The sequence below is a fragment of the Eleutherodactylus coqui genome, chromosome 3 (assembly GCF_035609145.1).
Source record: "Eleutherodactylus coqui strain aEleCoq1 chromosome 3, aEleCoq1.hap1, whole genome shotgun sequence".
Taxonomy (NCBI): domain Eukaryota; kingdom Metazoa; phylum Chordata; class Amphibia; order Anura; family Eleutherodactylidae; genus Eleutherodactylus; species Eleutherodactylus coqui.
In genome coordinates this window covers 228,815,104-228,839,671 of record NC_089839.1, presented here as the reverse complement: position 1 = coordinate 228,839,671, position 24,568 = coordinate 228,815,104, and the positions used below count along the sequence as shown (strand labels likewise).

Sequence of the window (24,568 nt, the reverse complement as noted above, 5' to 3'; positions counted from 1 at the left end):
ATTTTTTTGCAGGCTGACCTGTATTTTATAATGGTACCATTTCATGTGCCGTATAATGTACAGAAAAACGTAACTTTTTAATTGTGGAGAAATGAAAAAAAGAAAGAACCCTGTTTCGTGGATGCATTCACAGTGCAGTAAAAACGATACATGACCTTTTGTTCTGGGGGTCAGTATGATTACAATGACACCAAATTTATATATATATTTTCATGCTTTTCTATTTTTTAAAGGGGAACGTTTTTTTCCCCCTCGCCCTATTCTGAGCCCCTTAACTTTTTTTGTTGATTGCGATGTGTGATTGCTGTAGAAATGGTCTCAGTGCATGAGCACACTGACCCAGAGAACACCTGAGTGGCGTGGGTCCCAGATGACTGATCCCGCCAATCTACTATGGATAACCCATCCTATGGACAGGCTATCAATAGTTTACACTGGACTACCCCTTTAATGTGTCTTAGCTCCTCCTGCTCTATAACCTGCCGCCTGTATAACTTGGACTACATTTTCAACATGGCGTGTTTGCATTAAACGTAGACTTTAATCACTACTGGACTGGGAAGCTCAGTTCCAGCATTGGGGGACTCATTGACCTGGTAGACCATTCATCTCATCAGGCGCTTCCAGAGGGAATGTGGACTGCAGATCCCTCGTGGCATAAGGGTTGATCGGCGGGTTTCAGCCAAAACCTCCCCACCAAACTGCTCACCCGGACGTGTCGTCCTCCTTCTGCTATCCACATCATTGCAAATACACGTTTTACTACTTCTATCCAATGCCAGTACTATAAAAGCGGGACCCTTTTCCTGGTGCCGTCCTGGTAATACTTCACTTGTTTGCAGTCACCTGATGGCAGCCCGTAGCACCAGAGCAGAGCTGGATCAACGTCGTGTCATACGGCTATTTATCCCAGCCTGGCGGGATGTAGGACAGCGGTGGAAGAGTCGCTGCTGATGGGAAGATATGGAGCAGAAGGAAAAACAATCTGAGCGTCTTGAACAACGGCTCCATCAGAAACGGCACTTGAGAAATCACTTGTTTACAATGGACCGTGGTGACCTGATTGGTAATTACTCGCCCCAGACGAGGCCGGGGTCCTTCGCCGAGCAATCAGGCCATTAATTCAGCTGTGTCCTTCTCCCTGGAATAAGAACTGCTGCGCGTTCCTGTTCGGGTTTCGTTGGTCGGTGGTGGGGATTTGGAGTTGGTTTATGGGTATAAAATGTATGCAGCAGGGGGCAGAGGGCTGGCATGGGGCACGCCACTACGCTAATGATTTTTGTGTAGTGCTTTTTTTTTCTCCTTTTTTAGGGGGAAACTGCCAGAATCAACTTTTATCACCTATACACAGGAGCGGTGTATCGCCTCCCGCCATCCGTCCTCCCTGCCCCCCTCACAAGGAAATGGTGGCAGAGCAAGTACGCTGACACTCTATTCACTTCCAAGGGACTGCCGTAGATAGAGTACAAACGCTCAACTATCTCCTGTTTTTACCTTCTACTTTTTGAATCTTGACGCAATTTTGTCTAGGAAAAACCTACACCAAATCACAAAGCTGCAGATGTGCTGATCCTGATGAAACGCGCCGGTTTGATCACGGCGATTAGGCTGGGTGTAAAGGCTGGCGCATCTGTAGACATATTTATCTAACACAAAGAGAACCCATTATTTGCAATGGGTCTATTTACATGTGCAATTTCCTTCACAGCGATGCTGTAAGATGAAGGATTTGCTGCATGGCCCATTTTTTGGCGATTATTGCCCATTATTTTCTATGGGAGGCAAAACTTGCATCATGCTCACGTGCTATTCCCAAGTGCGATGCGGGTTTTACAATGATCAGTCTTGGAACAACATGTATTTTGTTTAATGCATGTGCAACTCATGTACAGCGATGCAATGTCTTTTCTCACAAAACGCATCACACTTATAGAAAAATCGTGTGTTTTATAAGCACGATATCGATCAGAGTTTTCTTGTGTAAATACAGCCTTGGGGCTCATTCACGCTGGCATATTTACATTCCATATTACGTATGTAGTGTGGAGAGCTGAAACCCCATCGCTTTGCATTGGGGTATTCAGACCTGTGCCTTTAAACAGCATATATTATTTTGGTTCATATTACGACCAAAATGGCCCATTCTAGTCACTGGGATGCGGTAAATATGCAGTGGATACTCGTGATACATGTGTAATTGGGCCTTCTTATGTTTTTTGGTTTTTTTTGTGCAGGTGAAAAACACCATGAACATGCCCCAATAGTAAGTCACTCCCATAGTAGCTCCAGTAGTAAGTGTCCCCACTAGAAATAGTGTCCCCCAAAGTTGCCCCAGTAGTAATAGTGAACCCCTGTTGTGGGCCCAGTAGTTATACTGGCCCCCATAATGGTTCTAGTAATAATAGTGGCTTCAGTAGTAATATTGACCCTTATAGTGGCCACAGTAGTAATGGTGTCCCTTTAAGTGGCCAAAGTAGTAGTAATGTCCCCATATAGTGGCCCCATATATTGTAACCTAGTAGTAATTGTGCCCCCATAGTGGCCCTTATAGCAATAGTGTCACCCCATAGTGGTCCCTTTAGTAACAGTGTCCCCCTATAGTGGCCCTAGTACGGTAGTATTAGTGTCCCTCCATAGTGGCCTAGTAGTAGTAGTGTCCCACGATAGTGGTTCTAGTAGTAATATTGTCACCACCCCCCCATAGTGGCTCAAGTAGTAATAGTGACCCCTGTAGTGGCCCCAGTAGTAAGTGTCCCCCCATAGTGGCACCAATAGTGAGAAAGAAGCAAGTGCAATTCATGGAGGGTGACAACGAGCAAGTTCCAGGATTTGCCCACTGATGCCACAGGACACTTCAAAGGTCTTGAGGAGTCCAGTTGTTGACGAATCAGAGCTGTTTTGATGGCACAAGGGGGTTACGTGGTTTAGGTGTTGTGGCAGATCAGTATGTATGTATATAATATAAAGTAGTAATAGTGACCACCATAGGGTCCTCAGTAGTAATAGTCCCCCCATATAGTGGCATCAGTAGTAATAGTGGCCCTAGCAGTAATGGTGTACCCCATAGTGGCCGCAGTAGTAATAGTGATACAATAGTGGCCGCAGTAGTAATAGTGTCCCGTTTTCACCATAGGGGCCCTACTAGTAGTAGTGTCCACCCATAGTGGCTGCAGTACTAATACCCCCCCCCCCATTGTAGCCACATTAGTAATAGTGACCCCTATGGTGGCCCTACTAATAGTAGTGTGTCGTCCCCCCCCCCCCCCCCCCCCGAAGTGGCCCTAGTACTAATAGTGTTTTAACGTAGTGGCCCTAGTGGTAAGTATCTCCGCATAGTGGCTTTAGTAGTGTCCCCCCATGGTGGCCCCTATAGTAAGAAAGAAAGAAACAAGTGCAATTCATGGAGGGTGACAACGAGCAACTTCCAGAATCTACTGCTGATACCACAGGACACTTCCAAGGTCTTGTGGAGTCTGGGTGTGGATGGATCAGAGCTGTTTTGATGGCACAAGGGGGTTACGTGGTTTAGGTGTTGTGGCAGATCAGTATATATGTATATAGTATAAAGTAGTAATAGTGACCACCATGGTGACCTTAGTAGTAGTTGTCTCCCCATATAGTGGCATGAGTAGTAATAGTGGCCCCAGCAGTAATAGTGTCCTCGATAGTGGCCGCAGTAGTAATAGTGTCCTCCAATAGTGGCCGCAGTAACAATAGTGTCCTCCCACAGTGGCCGCAGTAGAAAAAGTGTGGTTTCCCCCCCCCCCCCTCCATAGTGGCTGCATTAGTGATAGTGCCCCCCCCCCCAATAGTGGCCGCAGTAGTAATAGTTTCCCCCCCATAGTGATCGCAGTAGTAATAATGTCTCTCCCTCCCCCCATAATGGCCACAGTAGTAATAGTGTACCCCCATAGTAGGCACAGTAGTAATAGTGTGTGTCCCCATAGTAGGCGCAGTAGTAAGTGTCCCCCCATAGTGGCCGCAGTAGTAAAAGTGTCCCCCCATAGTGACCGCAGTAGTAATAGTGCCCCCACCCCTTTAATGGTAATCGTGCCCCCACCCCTTTAGTGGTAATAGTGTCCCCACCCCCCATAGGTGGCCGCAGTAGTAATAGTGTCCCCCCCATAGTGGCCGCAGTAGTAATAGTGTGTCTCCCCCCCCCTCCCCCCCATAGTGGCTGCAGTAGGAATAGTGACCCCCCCCTAGTGGCCACAGTAATAATGATGTCCCCTCATAGTGGCCCTAGTAGTTACAGTGTCCTCCCCATAGTGGCCGCAGTAGTAATAGCATCCCGTTCCCATCATAGTGGCTGCAGTAGTAATAGTGTTCCCACATAGTGGCCCTACTAGTAGTAGTGTCCCCCCAAGTGGCCGCAGTAGTAATAGTGCTCCCCCTCCCCCCATAGTAGCTGCAGTAGTAATAGTGACCCTCATAGTGGCCCTACTAATAGTAGTGTTCCCCCATAGTGGCCCTAGTAGTAATAGTGTCCTAGCATAGTGGCCCTAGTAGTAAGTGTCTCCCCATAGTGGCTTTAGTAGTGCCCCCCCCCATGGTCACCCCAATAGTAAGAAAAAAAGAAACAAGTGCAATTCATTGATCGTGACAATGAGTAACTTCCAGGATCTACTGCTGATGCCACAGGAAACTTCCAAGGTCTTGTGGAGTCTGGGTGTTGATGGATCAGAGCTGTTTAGATGGCACAAAGGGGTTAAGTGGTTTAGGTGTTGTGGCATATCAGTATATATGTGTTTTCGTTTGTCGGATATGTTATGTGGCGCCATATTTGTGCAGAATATAAGCGTTAATAATGCCTCTTGTTGTTCTCCCCTCCATTGTACCTTATGACTGTAGCACTGGCGTTATTATCATTCCTCCAGCACCCTGGACAGCAGCCATTCCTTCCCTTTTGTATCTGTCATCGTTCACTACCCGAGCAGATGCTCAACGATGTCAAAGAAAATCTGGAGCTGCAGCCAACCTTCCGCACATTTCCACTTCCATCAGCCTGCTTTAATGGGCTGTCTGGCTCTACAAGTCCCCGTTGCCTCGGCCGGATGATTAAATGCAGAGAGCTTCTCGCGTTAATAGAGGTTTCATTAACTGGCCCGGTTGTGTCGCTCCAAGAAGTGCATCTGATTCCAGTATTTGACTGAACTTAAAGCCCTCGTTGGCCATCCTGGAGATTGGAGTATCTATAAGCCCTTTTATTACACCTTAGATCCAAATGGCCCCTTTTTTAAACGTAAGACATAAAGTGCTTGCCGCCCGTCACTGCGTCTCAGGCTAATGGCAGCTTAGCTGGATCTCACTCTCATTTAACCAACTTAATGCAGCTATAATAATGTTCAGACTTATTCCTCTCTGGTTCCTTCAAGGTAGAATTACCGAGCAGTCAGGAACGATCGAGACTTGCCATTAAGGAAATGTATTGCTTGCAATATGGAGAAGCAGTACCACACACAACCTGGTGGGGCAGAATTTTTTGAACAAGCTGTCATGTTTCTCTAATTCTTTACAACTCATTGGCTTCCATGTAATTATTTACTTGCCTTGTGGTGGCAGCGCTTTGGGTTTGAACACTTACTGTCAGATTGCCTCACAGATATAGGTGATTGCTGGGTGTCCTAGAAGTGGACCATCTGTGATGAGATTATTTTGGGGGGACCCTTCTAACAAAAGAGGATAACCACTCTAAAGGGGCTTTTCCATGAAAGGTATTTACCGTCTAACCACAGAATAGGAAAAACGACCTTGCTTTGTGGGGGTCCGCCAGTTGGGACCCCACCGATGATGAGGGTCTGGGAATGACAGGAGTGTGGACAACCCTTCATTCATTTTTAATGGGACTGGCAGAGATAGCCAAGCACTTGTACTCTGGCAGTCTCATAGAATGGAGTGGAGGGTATCACATGTGTGACCACCATGCTTAATTCAGAATACTTGGGACCCCCGTGTGTCTTATTGATGGGGATCCCAACGGTCAGAACCCCACTAATCAGATAGTCTTCTATCATGTAGATAGGGGATAAGTATTTTAGGAAAGCCCCTTTAACCCCTGTAGGACCAGAGACATTTAATTTTTTTTTTTTCCAGTTTTTCGGCCCCCACCTTCCAAGAGCCATAACTTTTTCATTTTTCCATTGACAGCCTTGTTGTTTGCGGGACGAGTTGTATTTTGTAGCGGTACCATATAAAGTACCTGAAAACTTTAAAAAACTTAAGTTGGGAGAAATAAAAAAAATACCATTGCGCCAGTTTTCTGTGAGGGGTTAGCTTTAAGAGCGTTCACAGTGCAGTAAAAATGATATGAACTTTGTTTCATGGGTTGGTACGATTACAGCCATATCACATTCATGCAAGTTTTTAATGACTTTCTGTTTTTAAAACGTAGTAGTTTTTTTAAACAAAAATTGCTTTCTGTCGCCGTATTCTGAGACCCGTAACTTCAACTGGGCAGGGTGAGAGCTCGTTTTTTGTTGTGTGAGCTGTGGTTTTTCTTACCACCATTTTGGAAACATTTTGATTACTTTTTATTCAAATTTGTTGGGAGCCGGATTACCAAAAAATATTGCAATTCTGACATTCCGTCTTTTTTATGGCCTTCACTGTGTTAGAGATAAATATTGTGATATTCTAATAGTTTGGACTGTTACATACCAAATATGTGGTGTTTTAATCTAGATTTTTTGGGAGGGGCGGGGTGAATTGTTGAACCTCTAGTATTTTTTTAATTTTTTACTATTAAACTTTGTTAAGTCTTTTTTTATTTTACACATTTATCTAGTCCCCACAAGGCACTTGAACGTTGAAATCATTTGATCACTTGTACAGTTTTATATATATCACACACACAGTAGAGCCTCAACTAGCGTCATTTACCGTATATACCGGCGTATAAGACGACTTTTGAACCCCGAAAAATCTGCTCTGCAGTCGGGGGTCGTCTTATGCGCCGGTAATACAAAAAAAAAAAAAGTGTAAAAAAAAAAAAATTATTACTCACCTCCCACGGCGTTCTGTCGCGCTCCGGCAGGATGTCGCTCGCTCCGGCAGGCTGTCGCTCGCTCCTCGTCCCCGCCGCAGCATAGCTTTCTGAATGCGGGGCTTGAAATCCCCGCTTCCAGAAAGCTAATACACACGCCGGCAGCCATGACAGCATTGAATGGCTGTGATTGGCTGAAGGCGCACGTGTTAGCAATCACACCCATTCAATGATGTCATTGAATAGTGTGATTGGCTGAAGCCACATGCGCTTTAGCCAATCACAGCCATTCAATGATGTCATGGCTGCCGGCGTGTGTATTAGCTTTCTGGAAGCGGGGATTTCAAGCCCCGCATTCAGAAAGCTATGCTGCGCCGGGGACGAGGAGCGAGCGACAGCCTGCCGGAGCGAGCGACATCCTGCCGGAGCGCGACAGAACGCCGTGGGAGGTGAGTAATGAATTTTTTTTTTTTCACCACTGTATACCGGCGTATAAGGTGACAGTTGGGGGGTCGTCTTATACGCCCCGTCGCCTTATACGCCGGTATATATGGTAGTAGAAATCAATGTTAGTTGAGGACATTATTTCCAGAGGAATTAATGTAAATCCAATTAATTGGTTCTAGACGTTCTAAAAAACACACCAAACCCTATTTAATAGAGAATAACTCTGGTCTTCATACCAAAAACAATAACAATATTGAATGACTATAAAACACAACTGTAAAGAATAAATTAACATTGCAGGGACATTATTCTAGCAGTACGTATCACTGTGGTATCTGTGCTTTGACATAGGACTGCAGGGACATAATTCTAGCAGTACGTATCACTGTGGTATCTGTGCTTTGACATAGGACTGCAGGGACATCATTATAGCAGTACGTATCACTGTGTTATCTGTGGTTTGACATAGGACTGCAAGGACATCATTCTAGCAGTACGTATCGCTGTGGTATCTGTGCTTTGACATAGGACTGCAAGGACATCATTATAGTATGTATCACTGTGTTATCTGTGCTTTGACATAGGACTGCAGTATTTGCAAACGTTTCTTTACTGTACTCATCTGTACAGTACTTACATTTTGCAGTACAGTGGGGATTCAGGAGGCAGGCAGCGTTCAGCCGGCACTTTGGGGATTCAGCTGCTGTACTGTGTCAGGAGGCAGGCAGACACAGCAACATTCAGCCGGCACTGTGCGCTGTGGTGAGGGGAGGGGGAGGAGCAGGTGTGCGCTGATGCAGGAAAAGCGGGAAGTGACCGGCATCAGCTAAGCGCCGACTCACTGAGTGGCGCCCGGGGTCATGGAGCGGTCGGCGCCCTTATCTGAGGAATGCAACTTTATTTGAGGGACCGCCACTGCCCTGACACATCGACTTAAGTTGAAAACAGTGTTACATAAGAGCAATGCTACTCAAGGGTTTAATGTATGTGTATATGTGTGTGTGTGTGTGTGTGTGTGTGTGTGTGTGTGTGTGTATGTGTATATATATATATATAATTATAGCGACTCTTGATGTTACCACTGACAGGGCTTGATAGGCATCTATACATGGCAGTTCTTGGAGCCTTCAGTTGACTTTGGGCTGCTATACTCGCCCATCACCATCCCCCGATTGTGTTTCGGGGGATGAGGGAACCGGTCCCCTTCCTTACCGCTGACTGTTTAGATGCCTCGGTCAAGGCTGACCATGCATCCAAACCGTTAACTGCTGCAATCAGAGCCAGCTCTCATCCTGGCAGTTACCGGCGGCTGTCAGAAACAGCTGATAGCAGTTGGGCATGGAGCGGACTCTGCTCCCAAGCCCACTCCATCCACACTTCACAACCAAATGACACAAATTTCCGGTTGTGAAGTAGTTAATCGTACCTTTTTTTTCTTTTCTGATTCCAGGAAAGCTGGGTTACAGCTCCTCTGGCATTCGTCACCAAGCTTCCATTGAGTCCTGAGTGGCAAAGTTGTGTAACGATACTTTTTCCCTGTTTCAGTATCTACAAATGGAGCCGAGGAACAACCGCTTTGGGAGCTGCATTGTCGGCCAAGTTGGCTGTCACCCAGCGTTCCCGGAGACGGAGATAATTATTAATGGCTGAATGGCATTTAACAATATGAGAGACACTAACCTGCACATGTAGGTGAAGCCTGAAGGTTTGGGGGGTCCTATTGTAACTGATGCCCCCCATAGCAGGATACATCTTATGCAATAGTATCTCTATACAGTGCAGAGTGACTAATTAGCATAAAACCTGATGACGTCACCGTGTAATGGTCATATCTGATTACATCACCGCCCTGTCCACTTACAGCGCCCTGGCATATGGTTGCTTTATTACTTACTGCTGTGTCCAGAGGTTTGTACATATGTGACTCTTCATTCCTTCATTCAGTGCAGTATAACTAATTTGCATACTATTTGCATAAAGCCTGTGGCATCACTATGTAATTGGCTCATCTGATTGCATCACTGCCCTGTCCACTTATAGCGCCCCTGGCATAGGGACCCTCTATTAACTACATCCCCCGCCGCTGTGTCAGGAGGTTTGTATATACGTGGCTCTTCATTCTTCCGTACGTGCCGCGCTCGCTCCTGAGTGATGTTTACTCGCTCTCCAGTCTGGGTTGTTTTATTGGACTGGGAGCAGAAGACACTTAATTAAGCTCGTTCCTCCCACTCTGCGGACTGGAAGTTGATTATTAACCTCACTTCACGTCCCTTTATGCATATAAAATGAGGAAAACAATTAGTCAATCGCATTCAGGCTCATTAAATCCTTTGTCCCTGTTTTGTAGATGGAATAAGCAATAGGAAAATGAAAAGTATCCGACCCGACTCTCCCGAATGTGTTCCTCGTTATCCAGTGAACTTCTGCAACAGGCAGCGCTCCTTTACATATTTAAAGGGGACTACAAAAGAAACAAATGCTGAGCCAAAAATAGAGAAGGACTGTTGCGAGGGGAGTGATTCTTAACCCAGAGCCTTGTTGTATTATAGAGTATTAGGCTTGTGCTGCCGGACCCCGTAAGCATGCCTCACAGTACCGTGTAGAAATATTAGCTGATATAGGAGACGTTCCATCCCTCGTGTATTACACCCCCAACGAGTAGCGTGTTGGACCTCCTTTAGACTTCAGAACTGCAACAGCTCATCACTGCTTAGATTCTACTTGGTCAGGGGTGTCAAACTCATTTTCACCGAGGGCCACATCAGGCTTATGGTGACCTTCAAAGGGCCGATTGTAAGGCCGCCTGCAGACGGCGGGTCGGATCCTGCTGCGAGAATTCTCGCAGTGGGACCCGACCCGCGCCCCTGCAGGACCCAGAGCGGTACTTACCTGCTCCCGTGGCTCCAGATCTGTGATGTGCCGGCTGCCAGGCAGCCGGCGATGCGTAGAGCGGAGCCAGCGGCCGGGTAGAGCCCCGCCCAGAAATGGAGCATGGCGCGATTTGTTTTCTGCGCGAGATTTCGTGTGGACAAATCATGGTCATCTGCCTAGGATTGCATTTTCTAATGCAATACTATGTCAGCTTCCACAGGAGGAAATTCTGCAGGAAATCCCGCCGCGGAATTTCCGCCCATGTGCATGGGCCGCGCAAATACGTGGTGAATGCGCAGGAAACCTATGTATTCACTGCATATTTGCGCACCATTTGATTGGGCCCACGTGCGTTGATTTTTGCAAACGCAAATATACAGGCCTAAGCGATTTTCGATAGCGCTAATACGCAGCGTATTTGCGCGACCGAAATACAATTACACTCGTGTGAACGAGCCCTAATAGTGACCCTGATAGTGGCCCTAGTAAAAATAATGACCCCCACAGTGGCCCAATTAGTAATATTAACCCCCTCAGTAGTAATACCCCCATAGCAACGTTAACCCCCCCTCAGTAATAATAAGCCCCCCTCAGTAATGAGCCCCCCTCAGTAATAAGCTCCCTTCAGTAATAGTAATAAGCTCCCCTCAGTAATAGTAATAAGCCCCCCCACTCAACAATAAGAAGCCCCCCCCAGCAACAATAAGAAGCCCCCCTCAGTAATGACCCTCCCAGTAATAAGCCCCCTCAGTAACAATAATAACCCCCCCAGTATTGACCCCTCCCCCAGTATTAAGCCCTTTCAGTAACAATAATAAGCGTCCACCCCAACCCATATACTTACCTCCTCCCTGCTGTCAGCGCCGCTCCTCCTCTTCTCACGCTGATTCTTAGTAATAAGCCCCCCTCCCTCAGTAATAAGCTCCCCTGAGTAATAGTAATAAGCCCCCCCCTCAGCAACAATAAGAAGCCCCCCCTCAGCAACAATAAGAAGCCCCCCCTCAGCAACAATAAGTCCCCCTCCCAGTAATGACCCCTCCCCCCAGTAATAAGCCCCCTCAGTAACAATAATACCCCCCCCCAGTATATAAGCCCTTTCATTAACAATAATAAGCTCCCCCAACCCAACCAAACCCATCCACTTACCTCCTCCCTGCTGTCAGCGCCGCTCCTCCTCTTCTCGCGCTGATTCACGGATGCACACTGACGTCAGTGTGTAGCTCGGAACGCTTCTTCCCTGAGTCCTCTCCTGCGGAATTGAAGAGCAGGGGACTCGGGGAGGAGGATCCTGGCTGCACACTGACGTCAGTGTGCGCCGGGATCAGCTGTAACAGCGCGATTACCAGCGGGGAGCCGCGGCACCCCAGCTGGTAATCGCTGCAGTGGTGAGCGGCGCGGGCCACATAACACAAGGCAGCGGGCCGGATTCGGCCCGCGGGCCTTGTGTTTGACACGTGTACTAGGTGATGAAAACATCCTGCAAGAATATTGGCCCCTGCAGACAGGAAGCTTCTTGTAGTCACTTCAGATTAGATGGAGGTGCTGACATGTTCTGACTAGCTGTCAGGAAGGGGTCATCGATTCATGCTGCTTGTGCCAAATTCTGACCTCCCATCAGCACGGTGCAAAAGAATTCTGGATCCATCTGACCAGGTGATGTTTTTCCGCTGCTCGGTGATACAAGTATTGCGCTCTTTTGCCCGCTGGAGTCTCTCCTTTCTGTTTCTCTTACACACAATGGTGCTGGAACTGGTCATCTGCTGTTATAGCCCATCCGTGCTAAGAAATGGTGTGTTATGCTTTCCGACACGTTAGTTGGAGCCCCAGCATTGTATTCAGCTGCAGCGCCTGTTGGTCAGAAGGGTTCCTGACATCCTCCTCTGACCCCTTTCAGTGACAAGTTGTTTCAGTCCAAAGGATCCCATTTCGCTGGATGTTTTCCTTGATCACGCCATTCTTTACTCTCCACACAATCACTTGGTTGTCAGTGAGACCTCGGCTAGTCTAGCACCAGAAGTCACTCAGATCGCTGGATTTTTACCTATGTAATGTGGATTCACACTGAAACTGATCCACGCACAACTTGTCACATGATTGTATGCTGCACTCCGGGTATAATTTCCATACAGGGAAGCACCAATTTTGAAATGGCCAAAGACTCTTATGTTGTAGCCGGGGCCTCAAATATAGGTGTCAGGGCTTTAATAAAGAAGCAGAGGACTTGCTAAAGTAGCCACTTGTTGTATTAGAGAGGTCCCTTGCACAAGACTCATGACTCCGTCAGTTCTAGAGTTAGCAGATTTGGCGGGATGTAACTTGGGGGGGGGGGGGAGGAGTAGCTGTATCCTGGGGGTGGGGGCTGTATTTCACTGCGGCAATCCAGCAATCAAAAGACTTGAAAGTGAATGGAAATGAAAATGTGTCTCAATTCATCCCGGTTGTACTTCTACTTTGTGGCCTCCACTACCTTTATGTCACCGCTCCGCCTCATCACCGATTTTTGAATGTTGCTTGTTTCAAAATGAAAGAGAAAAGACAAATTTTCCTAAAGCTAAAAATCTTCCTCCCCTCCTACAGTCAGTATGGCCCTCCAGGGTTCATGACTACACACACTCTGCGCAGTCTCATCCTGCGGTCACGTGTTGGTCCGTCTGCCCTCTTCCCCAGCAGAAGAGGAGACCGATGGAAGGGAGTAACATACGACTGCAAGTCTGACAACTTGCGGTTGCTTTGTAGTCTGTAACCATGGAGACAGATAGGCATGCAGAGAAGCTGTATACACAGAACGGTGGAATGTTGGCAATCAAAACTATTAGCAAAGTTGTTCTAATAAAGGGGCCTGGGCTGTAATAAAGGGGGCCATTCAGTCACTCAGTGTCTATTTACAGAGATCACTTCCTCCTGTTTCTCTGTAAAGTTTTCACTTTCCTTCTCTGCCCTCTTTCTTTCTGTTATAACCCCCCCCCCCCCTTCAGTCATTACATGCATGTACATATGTTGCCCTCCTCTCCTGTATAATGACATTGGTGCACAGTCAGCATCGTCTCCGCAGCGGTCTTGGGGGACGCTGTTCTCCGCTCTTTACCTGCACTAAAGCCGCCATCTGTTTTCTGCCGGTTCTCGCCTTTCTCCTGTGCGCAGTGACACAATGAGGTTGAGAGGAGCCGTCGTCTCTCGGCTTCCATCTGCCCCGGGGACCGTCCTGAATCAGTAACAAGATTAATGAGATGAAAGTCCTGCTTCCGCATCCACACAAGAGATCGTCTGTGAGTTCTGCCTGCTCTATCTGCTTCCTCTCTTTGGATTTAAGAGCTGATTATACTTGAATAAACCTCCACCTGGCGCGGCGTCCAATTAGACGCACGAAGGATTGCGCGCTCAGCTCTGTTTACAGGACCTTCCCCTTTAAGGAATAGCGTTAAATGTCATATGTCACCCGCTGACAGCAGGGAGATGAATATCCAGGAGGCCGGACTGTAAAGGCAGATGGATGACTGCTCACCAGTGCGCCATTGTCTTACCATTGCTTAATAGTGGAATTCCTCTGTAGATCCTCTGGGCAGTGCATTCCATGTACTAAACACCAAAACTAATTCCATCTTTCCAACTAGATGGAGCATCAACCCACCAATAACCAATCTTGGGACAAGTCATCTGATGGTGGCTTTGGACAGTTTGTATTCTATATTGTCGGGGCTGAGGGGGGGGGGGGGTAGGAAGCTGACTACTGCCATCTACTTGGGGACATGCTGGATGGAACAGTTGGCAAGGAAGCTTTAAATTTCATTGCACATCTGTACTCTGCTGAAAGGCTTTAAATGGAGAAACTAGATCTCCTCTCCAATATAACCGCTCCTTACCGTGGACCCTTCTTGCTACAGTGGGGCCCCCAGCGATTAGGCGTTGATCTCCTGTCCTGTGGGTTGGTGATAAAAGGCGATTTGAGGTCAACCTCTTTCGTTCTTTTGCTGTCAGCACCCGCGATCCCCGTTATATCCAGACATATTGTGCGATTACTACTTATGCCCTTCCCTTCTATATTGCTCCCCATTTCACCTAAAAAATAATCTACTTTTCGATTTATAACAAAAGCAAATATGAGAGAGATGAACATATCCGAAAAGCGCAGGTGCGGGTTGTGGCAGCGCCATCGGTGACAGTAACTGCGCTCCGCAGAAGGAAGGATCCTTGCTAAATATCTAAATAATTGAAGAATCCATCTGCGAAGGATATGACCGATCTTCCCTGATTACAGACTAACAAGATAAGATACAGCCATGGCCAGGGAGATAAGACTGTAAATGTGACTCTAGCCAAGAAACAAGACAGATAGCAGAATGACACCGCAAGAGGTGGATTCCATTACACTTCATATTAGTTCTGAATAGTAGAAAGCTGTTAGCAGAGCTGAAGGCAGTCGCTGAATCCCGGAGCTCCCTACAGCCAATTCCCAAGTCGCCGGTACACAATATATTAATACGAATGACAGTATTTCTGGTAACGCAGTGTGCCACTTACTAATATAATATAGTGAAAAGGATTGGAGTTGGTCAAAATATTTGTGCGCCGCATGTGATTTACGAACTTCAGCTGTTCACTGTTGAGACGTGTTTGCTTGTTGCTTTCGCATATAAGCTGCATGTGATTTACGAACTTCAGCAGCCCATTGAGGAGACATGTTGGCTCGTTGCTTTTGCATATAAGATGCATGTGATTTACGAACTTCAGTTGCTCGCTGAGGAGACATGTTGGCTCGTTAATTTCGCATATCTGCTGCACGAGATTTACAAACTTCAGCTGGTGGCTAAGGTGAAATCGTGGCTTGTTGCTGTGTCATGTAAGTTGCATTAGGCCCCCTGTCCACGGCAGTTTATTCGCCGGCCGACGCTTCCCATTGCTATGGAAAGCACCGACACCTGTGCACGAGCGGAGAATCATTGCGATTCTCCGCTCGCGGCGGGCAATTCGCAGCATGCTGCGAATTGCCCCGATTCTCAGCGGTCAGCCTATCTATTAGATAGGGCTGAACGGCAGAGATTCGGTGGCGGCTTATGCGGCGGACCTTCGCTGCGGGATACCGCATCGCCTGTGGACAGCCGGCCTTAGCTTCATGGCAGTGTTGAACCCTCTGTGGTGACATGTCTTCACGACAGTGACTGTTTTTTCAACACTGGACAATGGTTGACGATTAGATGAAGGCTGGACCTGTATTAGCCCTTAGGTGACATGATAATCATGTTCAGGAGATGTGAAGATAGTGGTGAAGGACTATGCTTCTATGTTGTGGGTCAATCTGATCCGCCAGCTATGTAGGTGGACATTTTTGAGGTGTCTTTTATTGGAGTCTCCACACAGGTGTGCAGCAGTCTGACAACCAGCTACAAACTGCCAGACTGAGTACTGCTGTATCCATAGCAACTGAGGCCGTGGGGGTTTGTGAGGGATGTAGTCCACCCGTACTCCCTCATGCAGTGCACAGGAGAGAAGGACCTGTGATGACATCACCGTCAAGTGATCAGGGGCGGCGCTCAGAGCCCTGGTGACTAATCACATGACGGTGACCTCATCACATGTAACTCACACAGTCACTCATGACTCACAGGTGGTAGCATCTGGCTATCCAGTGTGCGTGGAGGCGTCCTAAATCTACTGATGGCACGAGGTTTTGTAACCGCTTTGCGGGTAATTGGAGGTCTGGTTGGGTGGTATTGAATGTAATCTGCGGCGATGGCACGTGTGCTGCGTCCACCTGACATAAGGATGCTCTCATCATGTTCTGCCTGAGATAATGCCTCCCTCACACCGCCTGTAATGAAGAAACATCGCTGTTAACGTGACAATGAATAAGGGTATGTTAAAATGAAGCACACCATTGTTTCTCTGGTGGCATCCTCTGCCAGTTTAACCACCTACCTTACCATTGGAAAAATTACAATTGAATCCGAGATGGTGGCATTGAAAGTGTTCGTCATGTTCCACCTGCAGCTTGTATGCAAAATTGCATCACCCTCTGCTAAACCATTTTCATTGCATATGGGTTTTTCCACATTTCTGAGACTCCAGTATTTTGGCAGCACTAGTTTACCCCCCTTATTATAGTAATGGACTGCTCAGGGGTATTGTTGGTATCAGTGGATAGTTATGGCCGTGCTGCGGATTGATTCGCCTCTTGTTGTATAGGCAAATTAAGTTTAATCATGTTTTGCTGTCATTGGTGCCCCAATCTTTTATTCTGTCTGAGACGATGTGCAAATTGCCTCCTCCTATCTCCCCCACCCACCCCCGTGGTAAAAAAACCCTCAGTCATTGTACAGGCAATGAAAGCGCCATTACATGATACCCAACACATATTTATACCATTGAGACTTGTCTGTAGGGACAGAGTAATAGTGCCCCAACAGTAAGTGTCCCCTTTAATGGCCCCAGTAGTAATAGTGCCCCCTAAATGGCGCCAGTAGAGGCCGCAATAGTAAGTGTTCCCCTATAGTGGCCCCAATAGTAGTTGTGTCTCCAAACGTTGCTCAAGTAGTAATAGTGACAACTTTAGTGGCCCCAGTAATAATTGTGTCCCCCATACTGGCTCCAGCAGTAATAGAGACCCCCATAATGGGCCTCCAGCTAGGCAGCATCCCTACATGGAGTGCAATGACTCTGTCCGCAGTTCCGTATGGGTGGCCGCTGTGCTGTCATCAGAGACAGTCACCGTGGACATCCTTACCCTGGTGTCTGCACTGCATACAGGCCAGCATCTGTGTGTAAGCTTGTAGATGCCAGAAGGAGAGGTCTCGGGTCTTATCCTCTGATGACAACGCAGCGACCACTCGACCAGGACTGCGGACCAAGTAAGTGCCTCGCATGTCGGGTTGCTGCCCGATAGATCACAGGTGGTGGCTGTTTTTTACGCACAGTTTATATGCCCATCTGATGTTTTGTGGCCTGCCGCCCGAGGCAGCAGAATCAGATCGCCTGATGGAAGGGGCACCCCTGTTTGCTTTTTCTGGTTGTTTTTAATCTGCTTTTTTCTAGTTGGTTGATAACAGTATTTTGCATCATTATGTGGGTCTGCATATACATTTTTTTTTTTACTTGTTTCATTGAACTTTGCATCCAGGATTGACACATCACACACCTTTCATCCATGACGGAGATTACAGCGCCAGTTCCCATTTGACTAAATGGCATGCATATTTGATGCAGAATCATTGCATATTTTATATCACATTCCGCTGTGTGTACGGCCTAACAACTCAAATAAAATGTAAGTGTCAAAAATAATCCTCAACACGATGGAGACACTGAACTAGCAGGGGGTAAAGGCGTGATAAGGTGTCCTAGCTTCAAGACTAAAAGAAAGCCTGCTGAATTTTCAATGCAGCTTTGGATGTGAGTAGTGTATAAGTCATAATGTAACTCTGTTGATTTGAGCTTTAAAATAATCCAACCTGCGCTGCACTTCATAAATTACACGCGTTTCGAAGTCACTATGTTTTTTCTCTTAAGTGTATTTGGGGATTACACCACAAGAGACACTTTATTGGGATAATTGCAGTAAACAGCCCTTCTTTTGTGCATCCACGTGTAGAGCTCCGAGTGGCTCCCCCCCATTTATCCCAGCAGCGTCTTGACATTCCCACTCCAGTTCACGCCTCTAAATCCTACGATGATTTTGCTTTGTTGCTTCGTTCTCCTCGGCTCTCAACAGCCACTTGTGAGTTAATGATACATCTTCCTGGAATCCCGAGATTGGCTGTGACTAAGACGAATGACTAATTCACTGAGAGCATGCTTTCTGCTTCCAGTAATAAAGCGCTCGCCTCACATATTCACCGTGCCGCAGATGCCTGTCCTAAGGAGCACATCCAGCCGTGGTGGCGTCCTCACCTGATTGATGCTGACGCTAATAATAAGAGAAGGATATGTTGATGAGATTTCATTTAGAAGAGGATGCACTCTCGCACGTGTCTGCACTGGACTCTCGCTGGGGCTGCTTGGTGGAAACTCGTCAATATTGGGCTGCAAATTTTATCCATTGCGTATGTGGAAAAAAAGGAATGGGTTTTCTGATTGCTTCAGGGTCAAAGTCCATTTTCACGTAGAAAAACGAGGCGTTAAGAACTTACTGCTGGTTACTGGAGGAGGAAAATGAACAATTACAAATGACTTCCACCGTGCATGATAATATACTGCATAAGGCCTCATGTCCACGGGCAAAAGAAGAATTAAAATCCGCAGCGGATTTTAACTCTTCTCCTGCCCGCGGATCCGCATCCCATGGGGATGCATTGACCACCCGCGGGTAGATAAATACCCGCGGATGGTCAATAAAAGTGATTTTTTTTTTAAATGGAGCATGAAGAAATCTGGACCATGCTCCATTTTCGTGCGAGTCTCCCGCGGGGATGGCTCCCGCAGGCTTCTATTGAAGCCTATGGAAGCTGTCCGGATCCGCGGGAGACCTAAAATAAGAATATACTCGCCTGCTCCGGATCTTCCCTTCGCCGCGGCTTCATCTTCTCTCCATCACGGCCGGATCTTTTTTCTTCGGGCCGGCGCATGCGCGCGGCACGCAACCGACGTGCCATGCACATCCGCCGGGCCGAAGAAAGAACATGAAGCCGCGGCGAAGGGGAAGATCCTCAGCGTGCGAGAGGTAAGTTTATTCTTATTTTAAGCGCTCATGTCCGCGGGGCAGGAGGGACCCGCAACGGATTCTCCATGGAGAATCCGTAGCGGGCCTGATTTTCCCCGTGGACATGAGGCCTGAGAATGTACAGGAGGGAGCTTATTGTGTGCTGTGTATATGTCGACCTCCGTAATAATATAGTATGCATTGAGCTCCTGAGCTCCCTCTAGTGGTGGCTGCAAGTAGCCAGAATGCTATTAGGACTTTAAAGGGTTGAACCACAATTGTAATTTATCCCCTATCCACAGGATAGGGGGTAACTTGCTGATTGGTGGGCACTCACTGCTGAGACCCTCACCGATCTGCAGAGTGGGACTCCTGTGTCCCGTTCGGCCTCTCACTGTGGGGGTCACTTGGCCTTTCGCAGTGACGTCAGCATGAAGAGAGTGCCGAAAATGCACGCTCCATTCATTTCAGTGGGACAGACGGAAATACGTCAGCAGGTGCAGCTCATGTATCTCTATAGTCCCAACTAAAACGGATGGATCAGCAGCGCACCTGTGTGATCAGCTTTCCATTCATTCTCCTCCTCAGTGCAGAGCGTGCAGTAACCCTGCAGTGAGGGGAACGGAGACCCTCAATCTCCTTTACTGTTGGGGGTCTCAGTAGTTAGACCCCCACCGATCAGTGAGTTTATCCCTATTCCTGTGGGTATCTTGTGCACGGGGATAACTTGTAATTGTGGTACAACCCCTTTAGTGGCACGCCCGGAAAATCTCTGGGCTTGCTGCACTGAAATGTGCTGAAGACTACCTAAACCTGCCACTGAAGGGGTTAAAGGGGGTTTCTGGGCAATTTCTATTGATGACCCGTCCTTGGGATATGTCTACATCTCTCTTTATGGTACGTGCTCTGCGAATGCTGACATTGGAAGGAAAGTGGGTGGCGGCGAGAAGCTGCAAAGGCGAGGTTTTATAAGGGATGCCTTGACTCGGAGCTGTAATGGCGCCGTATCTTTGGCGCATTTGAATAACAGGTGCGCTGCAATAAAAGTAGGATTTCGACTTTGCTAAACTGCTCTATTCTGCTTGAAGCATGTATGTTATCCTGCTGCAGCGGCCAGGTAATATGCTTATCTTCTGCTGACAGGTTCCCTTTAATAAATGTCATTTTCATGGAGGTTAACTGGCTTCCTATAACAGGTAGCCGGGTTTAGTTATGGAAACAATGCTGTGACCCAAATATCCGAACGGCCCCGGAATTTACTGCTTTTTGTTTCTTCTTGCAGGATACAAAGAACATTCCCCCATAAATTGCGCGAGATCCCAGTTTGCCAGTTCGCACTTAGCTCAGAGTCCCGGCTGATAAATTGAGAAAGGAAATAAATGAACAATCAAATCTATTTCTCTCTGGCAGTAAGAGCGGCAGGAGGAGCGCGGTTTATTTACACAGTGTGCTGGCAATACACATTGTGAGGAAAATGAGCTTTAAAACAGACACAAAACCGGCAATTTCTCCGCGTGGCGGAGCTTTAAAGAGAAATTAGAGGAGAAAAAGCGCGACTTATATTTAGAGGAAATTACAGCGTGAGCCGCGACTCCTCCAATATATAATATTCTTATTGTACGTCCCCGGAAATCCTCCTTAGCGCCTTTCCATTACGGGGTATTTATACAGTAGAGGCCGATCAGGATTTGCATAGAGCAGATATGGGTACATAAAGATGGACACTACAGGGACAGTGACAACTATTCTCTTTATCCTTAAAGGGGTTGTCCCACCTTAGGAGAGGGAATAACTTACTTATCGGTGGGGGCCTCACAATGAGACCACCAGCGATCTTGAGAACGACTGTCAGTAAATGAATAGAGTTGGAGGTCACACATGCAGAACTGCTTCATTCTTTTCAACTGGACTGACTGTGATAGCTGAGCACCTGAACTCACCTGTTTCCACCAGTTCCATTGAAATGCATAGAGCAGCACCTACACTGGTGGGACTCTTAGTGACCATCCATACATGTTTTCATGTCCTGGATGTCTGGGCTTTATTCTACAGGGCCGTGAAAGCACGTCATCTCTGTAAAATAAATCTGCAGGATTTTTTTTTAAATGTTTAAAAAGTTAAAGTTTCATCTCCACTCACCGATTGCATCAGTGAGGAGAGATGAAACTTCTTACCTAAGGTCTCCGCATTTGTCCCCCAACGACATCTTCATCCACGGACATTTCCCTTCCCTCTGCGCATGCGCCCAGCTACAAACTGATGGACGAGTGTGCAGAATCCAGGGACAGCCCGGGAAATTTAAAATCTCCTTGTTTGGAGCTTGGAGCGGGGAGCGGTTCCTGGCCAAGTGATCGCCGTTATCCAATGGATAATGGTGGTGATCTAAAAGTTTCTGAACACAGGAAAAACGGGTATCCATTTTGGGGTGCTAATCCTCATTTTCATGTGCAATGTAAAAAAAACCCTGTCTTTAAAATGAAATATTTGTAAATATATGAAATTTTAATTTTTTTCCTCTAAATTGCATTAACTTCTGATACCTATAAGCCTTTGCAATCTTGGCTTGGTGTAGAGAAACAAAATAATCCTCAAAATTTTCATGATTGTTAAATTTGTACGTTTCCTAAATGGTTAAAAAACAACAAAAAACTAAAGTTTTTCAGATGTGCTTCCAGAATAAAGTAAACAGATGGAAGAATATATCTCTTCAAAAATGTATACAGTATGTTTGCACATATTTGACACATTGCAGTTAAAAATGTGAAAAGAATGAAAATTTCTTTCTATATTTCCCCAATATTGGCGCTTTTAATAAATATGCACAAATTCTATTGTTTTATTTTTACCGTCTAAATGTACAATATGTGAAAAAGCAATGTCAGAATTACTTGGATATGCAAAACCTTTACAAAGTTATACTATGTTAAAGTGACACATGTCAGATGTCCAAAATTTGGTGGAATCAGGCTTGGTCACTACATGACATGGTATGTTTTTTTTCTGGGAGTCACTACAATTATGCCGATACCAAAATTACACTTTTTTCCAGGTTGGTTTTTCCACTCAAAAAAATGCTTTTTACATTTTTTTTTAGCGCTGCATTCAAAGTTCCATAATTTTTTAATAGACTGAGCTCTCTGAGGGCTCATTTGTTTTTTGGATGAGCTGTAGTTTTATTGATATAATTTTGAGGTACATCCGACTTTTTTGATCACTTTTATTGCAGTTTTTTGGGGAGGCAAAATTAACCCAAAAAAAAGCATTTTGGCTCCGTTTTTAGTGCATGATGAACTTGTGTTCAATTTCTTGTATGGATCATTACGGATGCAACGATGCTGAATTGTGGGGTTTTATTTCTGTAAACAAAGGGGAAAGTGCGCAAAAACTGCTGTAAATTTTTTTTTACCTGTGTTTTTTTTTGTTTTTTTTTTACCATTTTTTAAAAATTTATTTTATATCATTGTAGGCACTTGAATCTGCGATGCCATGAACATTACGGTGCTACAACGTGTTATCACGCTCTATAGCGATCACAGCCCATGGTATAACCGGACAACCTTGTCTAGCGTCTGGTTGCCATGGCAACCTGTAGGCCCTTTGCGATTACATAGTAGATGGCTGATGACCTTACAGAGGGACTTTTCTCCCTCTGTAAACTTTTTACATGGTGCAATCCACATTAATTGCGGCATGAAAGGGATTAACAGTGGGGATCGTTGTTCGCACCGATCCCTGCTGTTGCATTGGGAGGCTGGCAGTCAGTTACAGTCTTCCCCCGCTGCAAATGGTGCAGGAGCTCAGCTACTGTTCTCTTATCTCTGCACAACAAAACCCATTGCAAAGCAATTCATAGTGTTAATAAACCCCCTGACCGCGCCGCCCACCGTCATATCACAGCACAATATGAGTCAAACTAAAGAAAAATGCATCTGTGTGTTGTGTCTTTGTTCTGTAACCTCCTCTCTTGTTCTCTGTAGGAAGAGAAGTTATGACCCAGTTTGCATGAATCTTCAGTCCGGTATTCTCAAATGTTATACAGAAAACCGCCAGGAACTTCTCAACTGCAGCGACCTCGCCAAAGAGTACCGCAGCTGCGTGAGAGAGGCTCAAAAGGTAAGACTGATGGAGATGCTGGGGTTATTCCTGTCCTACATAGGGGAATACAGGGGTGCATATGTTTCTCAGCCCCAGAATGAAGTTTTCAATCCATCATCATTGGAGTTTAATAAATGCCAGATTTGCACAATCATAGAACGTTCTATAAAACTCGGTCCTGAAGCTAAAGAACCTTCTGGAAGGAATGTCAACCCCAGATCTGAAGAATAAGCAGCAGAAATACCCTGATCGCTTCCCTCTGCTCTCTTGAAATGACTGCACTTCTGTGTTGTCAAACTGTCTGGATTATCAGTTGTCAAATTTAAAGAAATTTCACGTTAATTGAATGTTTTCCAAAAAATTAATAGACTTTTTTGTACAGTTTTCTTAAAGTATCCTGGAGGTAATGCAGCAAATGTGTTGATAAGCTTTCTACAGGTACATATTCCCCTAGTAACTACACCGAACAGCACCCATATTAGACCCCCAATGGAGTTTACTAAGTGCCATCTAGTAGCACGTTGAGCCTGCTGTGGCCTTCAGTACTGCAACAACTCATCATGGCGTAAATTCCAGTAGGTGATTAAATTGTTCTATAGGAAGCTTCTTGTAGTTGCCGCAGAATAGAGGAAGCTGCTGACATGTTCTGGTCAGCTAACAAGAAGGGGTCATCGATTCATGCTGCTTGCACCAAATTTTGATCTGTCATAGAATCATAGAACGGTAGAGTTGGAAGGGACCTCCAGGGTCATCGGGTCCAATCCCCTGCTCAGTGCAGGATTTACTAAATCATCCCAGATATTTGTCCAGCCTTTGTTTGAACACCTCCATTGAAGGAGAACTCACCACCTCCCGTGGTGACCTGTTCCACTCATTGATCACCCTCACTGTCAGAAAGTTTTTTCTAATATCTCATCTGTGTCTACTCCCTTTCAGTTTCATCCCATTGCTTCTAGTCTTGTCTTATATAAATGAGAATAGGGCTGATCCCTCTGCACTGTAACAGCCATTCAGATATTTGTAGACAGCTATTAAGTCTCCTCTCACCCTTCCTTTTTGCAAGCTAAACATTCCCAGATCCTTCAACCATTCCTCATAGGACATGATTTGCAGACCGCTCACCAACTTTGTAACTGTTCTCTGAACTTGCTCCAGTTTATTGATGTCTTTTTTAAAGTGCGGTGCCTAGAACTGGACACAGTATTCCATATGAGGTCTGACTAAGGGAGAGTAGAGGGGGATAATTGCCTCACGTGATTTAGACTTTATGCTTCTCTTAATACATCCCAGAATTGTGTTTGCCTTTTTGGCTGCTGCATCACATTATTGACTCATGTTCAGTCTATGATCTATTGGTCTTTTTCACATGTGCTGCTTAGCCCAATTCCTCCCATTCTTTATGTGCTTTTTTGATTTTTCCTGCCCAGATGTAGGACTTTGCATTTCTCCTTGTTAAATACAATTCTGTTAGTCGCCGCCCACTCTCTTCCCTAGTGTTAGCTATCCCTCCTAGCTTTGTGTTGTCAGCAAATTTGATAAGTTTC

General features: G+C 46.1%; 1 protein-coding gene across 1 annotated transcript in view; it reads left to right on the top strand.

Annotated features, from left to right (window-relative positions):
• Positions 1-24,568, top strand: part of CHCHD6 (coiled-coil-helix-coiled-coil-helix domain containing 6) — a 248,992-nt gene that overhangs the window by 132,270 nt on the left and 92,154 nt on the right. Inside the window, exon 8 of the mRNA XM_066597036.1 lies at positions 22,907-23,042. Within this exon, the coding sequence (XP_066453133.1) occupies positions 22,907-23,042 (136 nt within the window). The remainder of the gene's footprint in view (positions 1-22,906; positions 23,043-24,568) is intronic.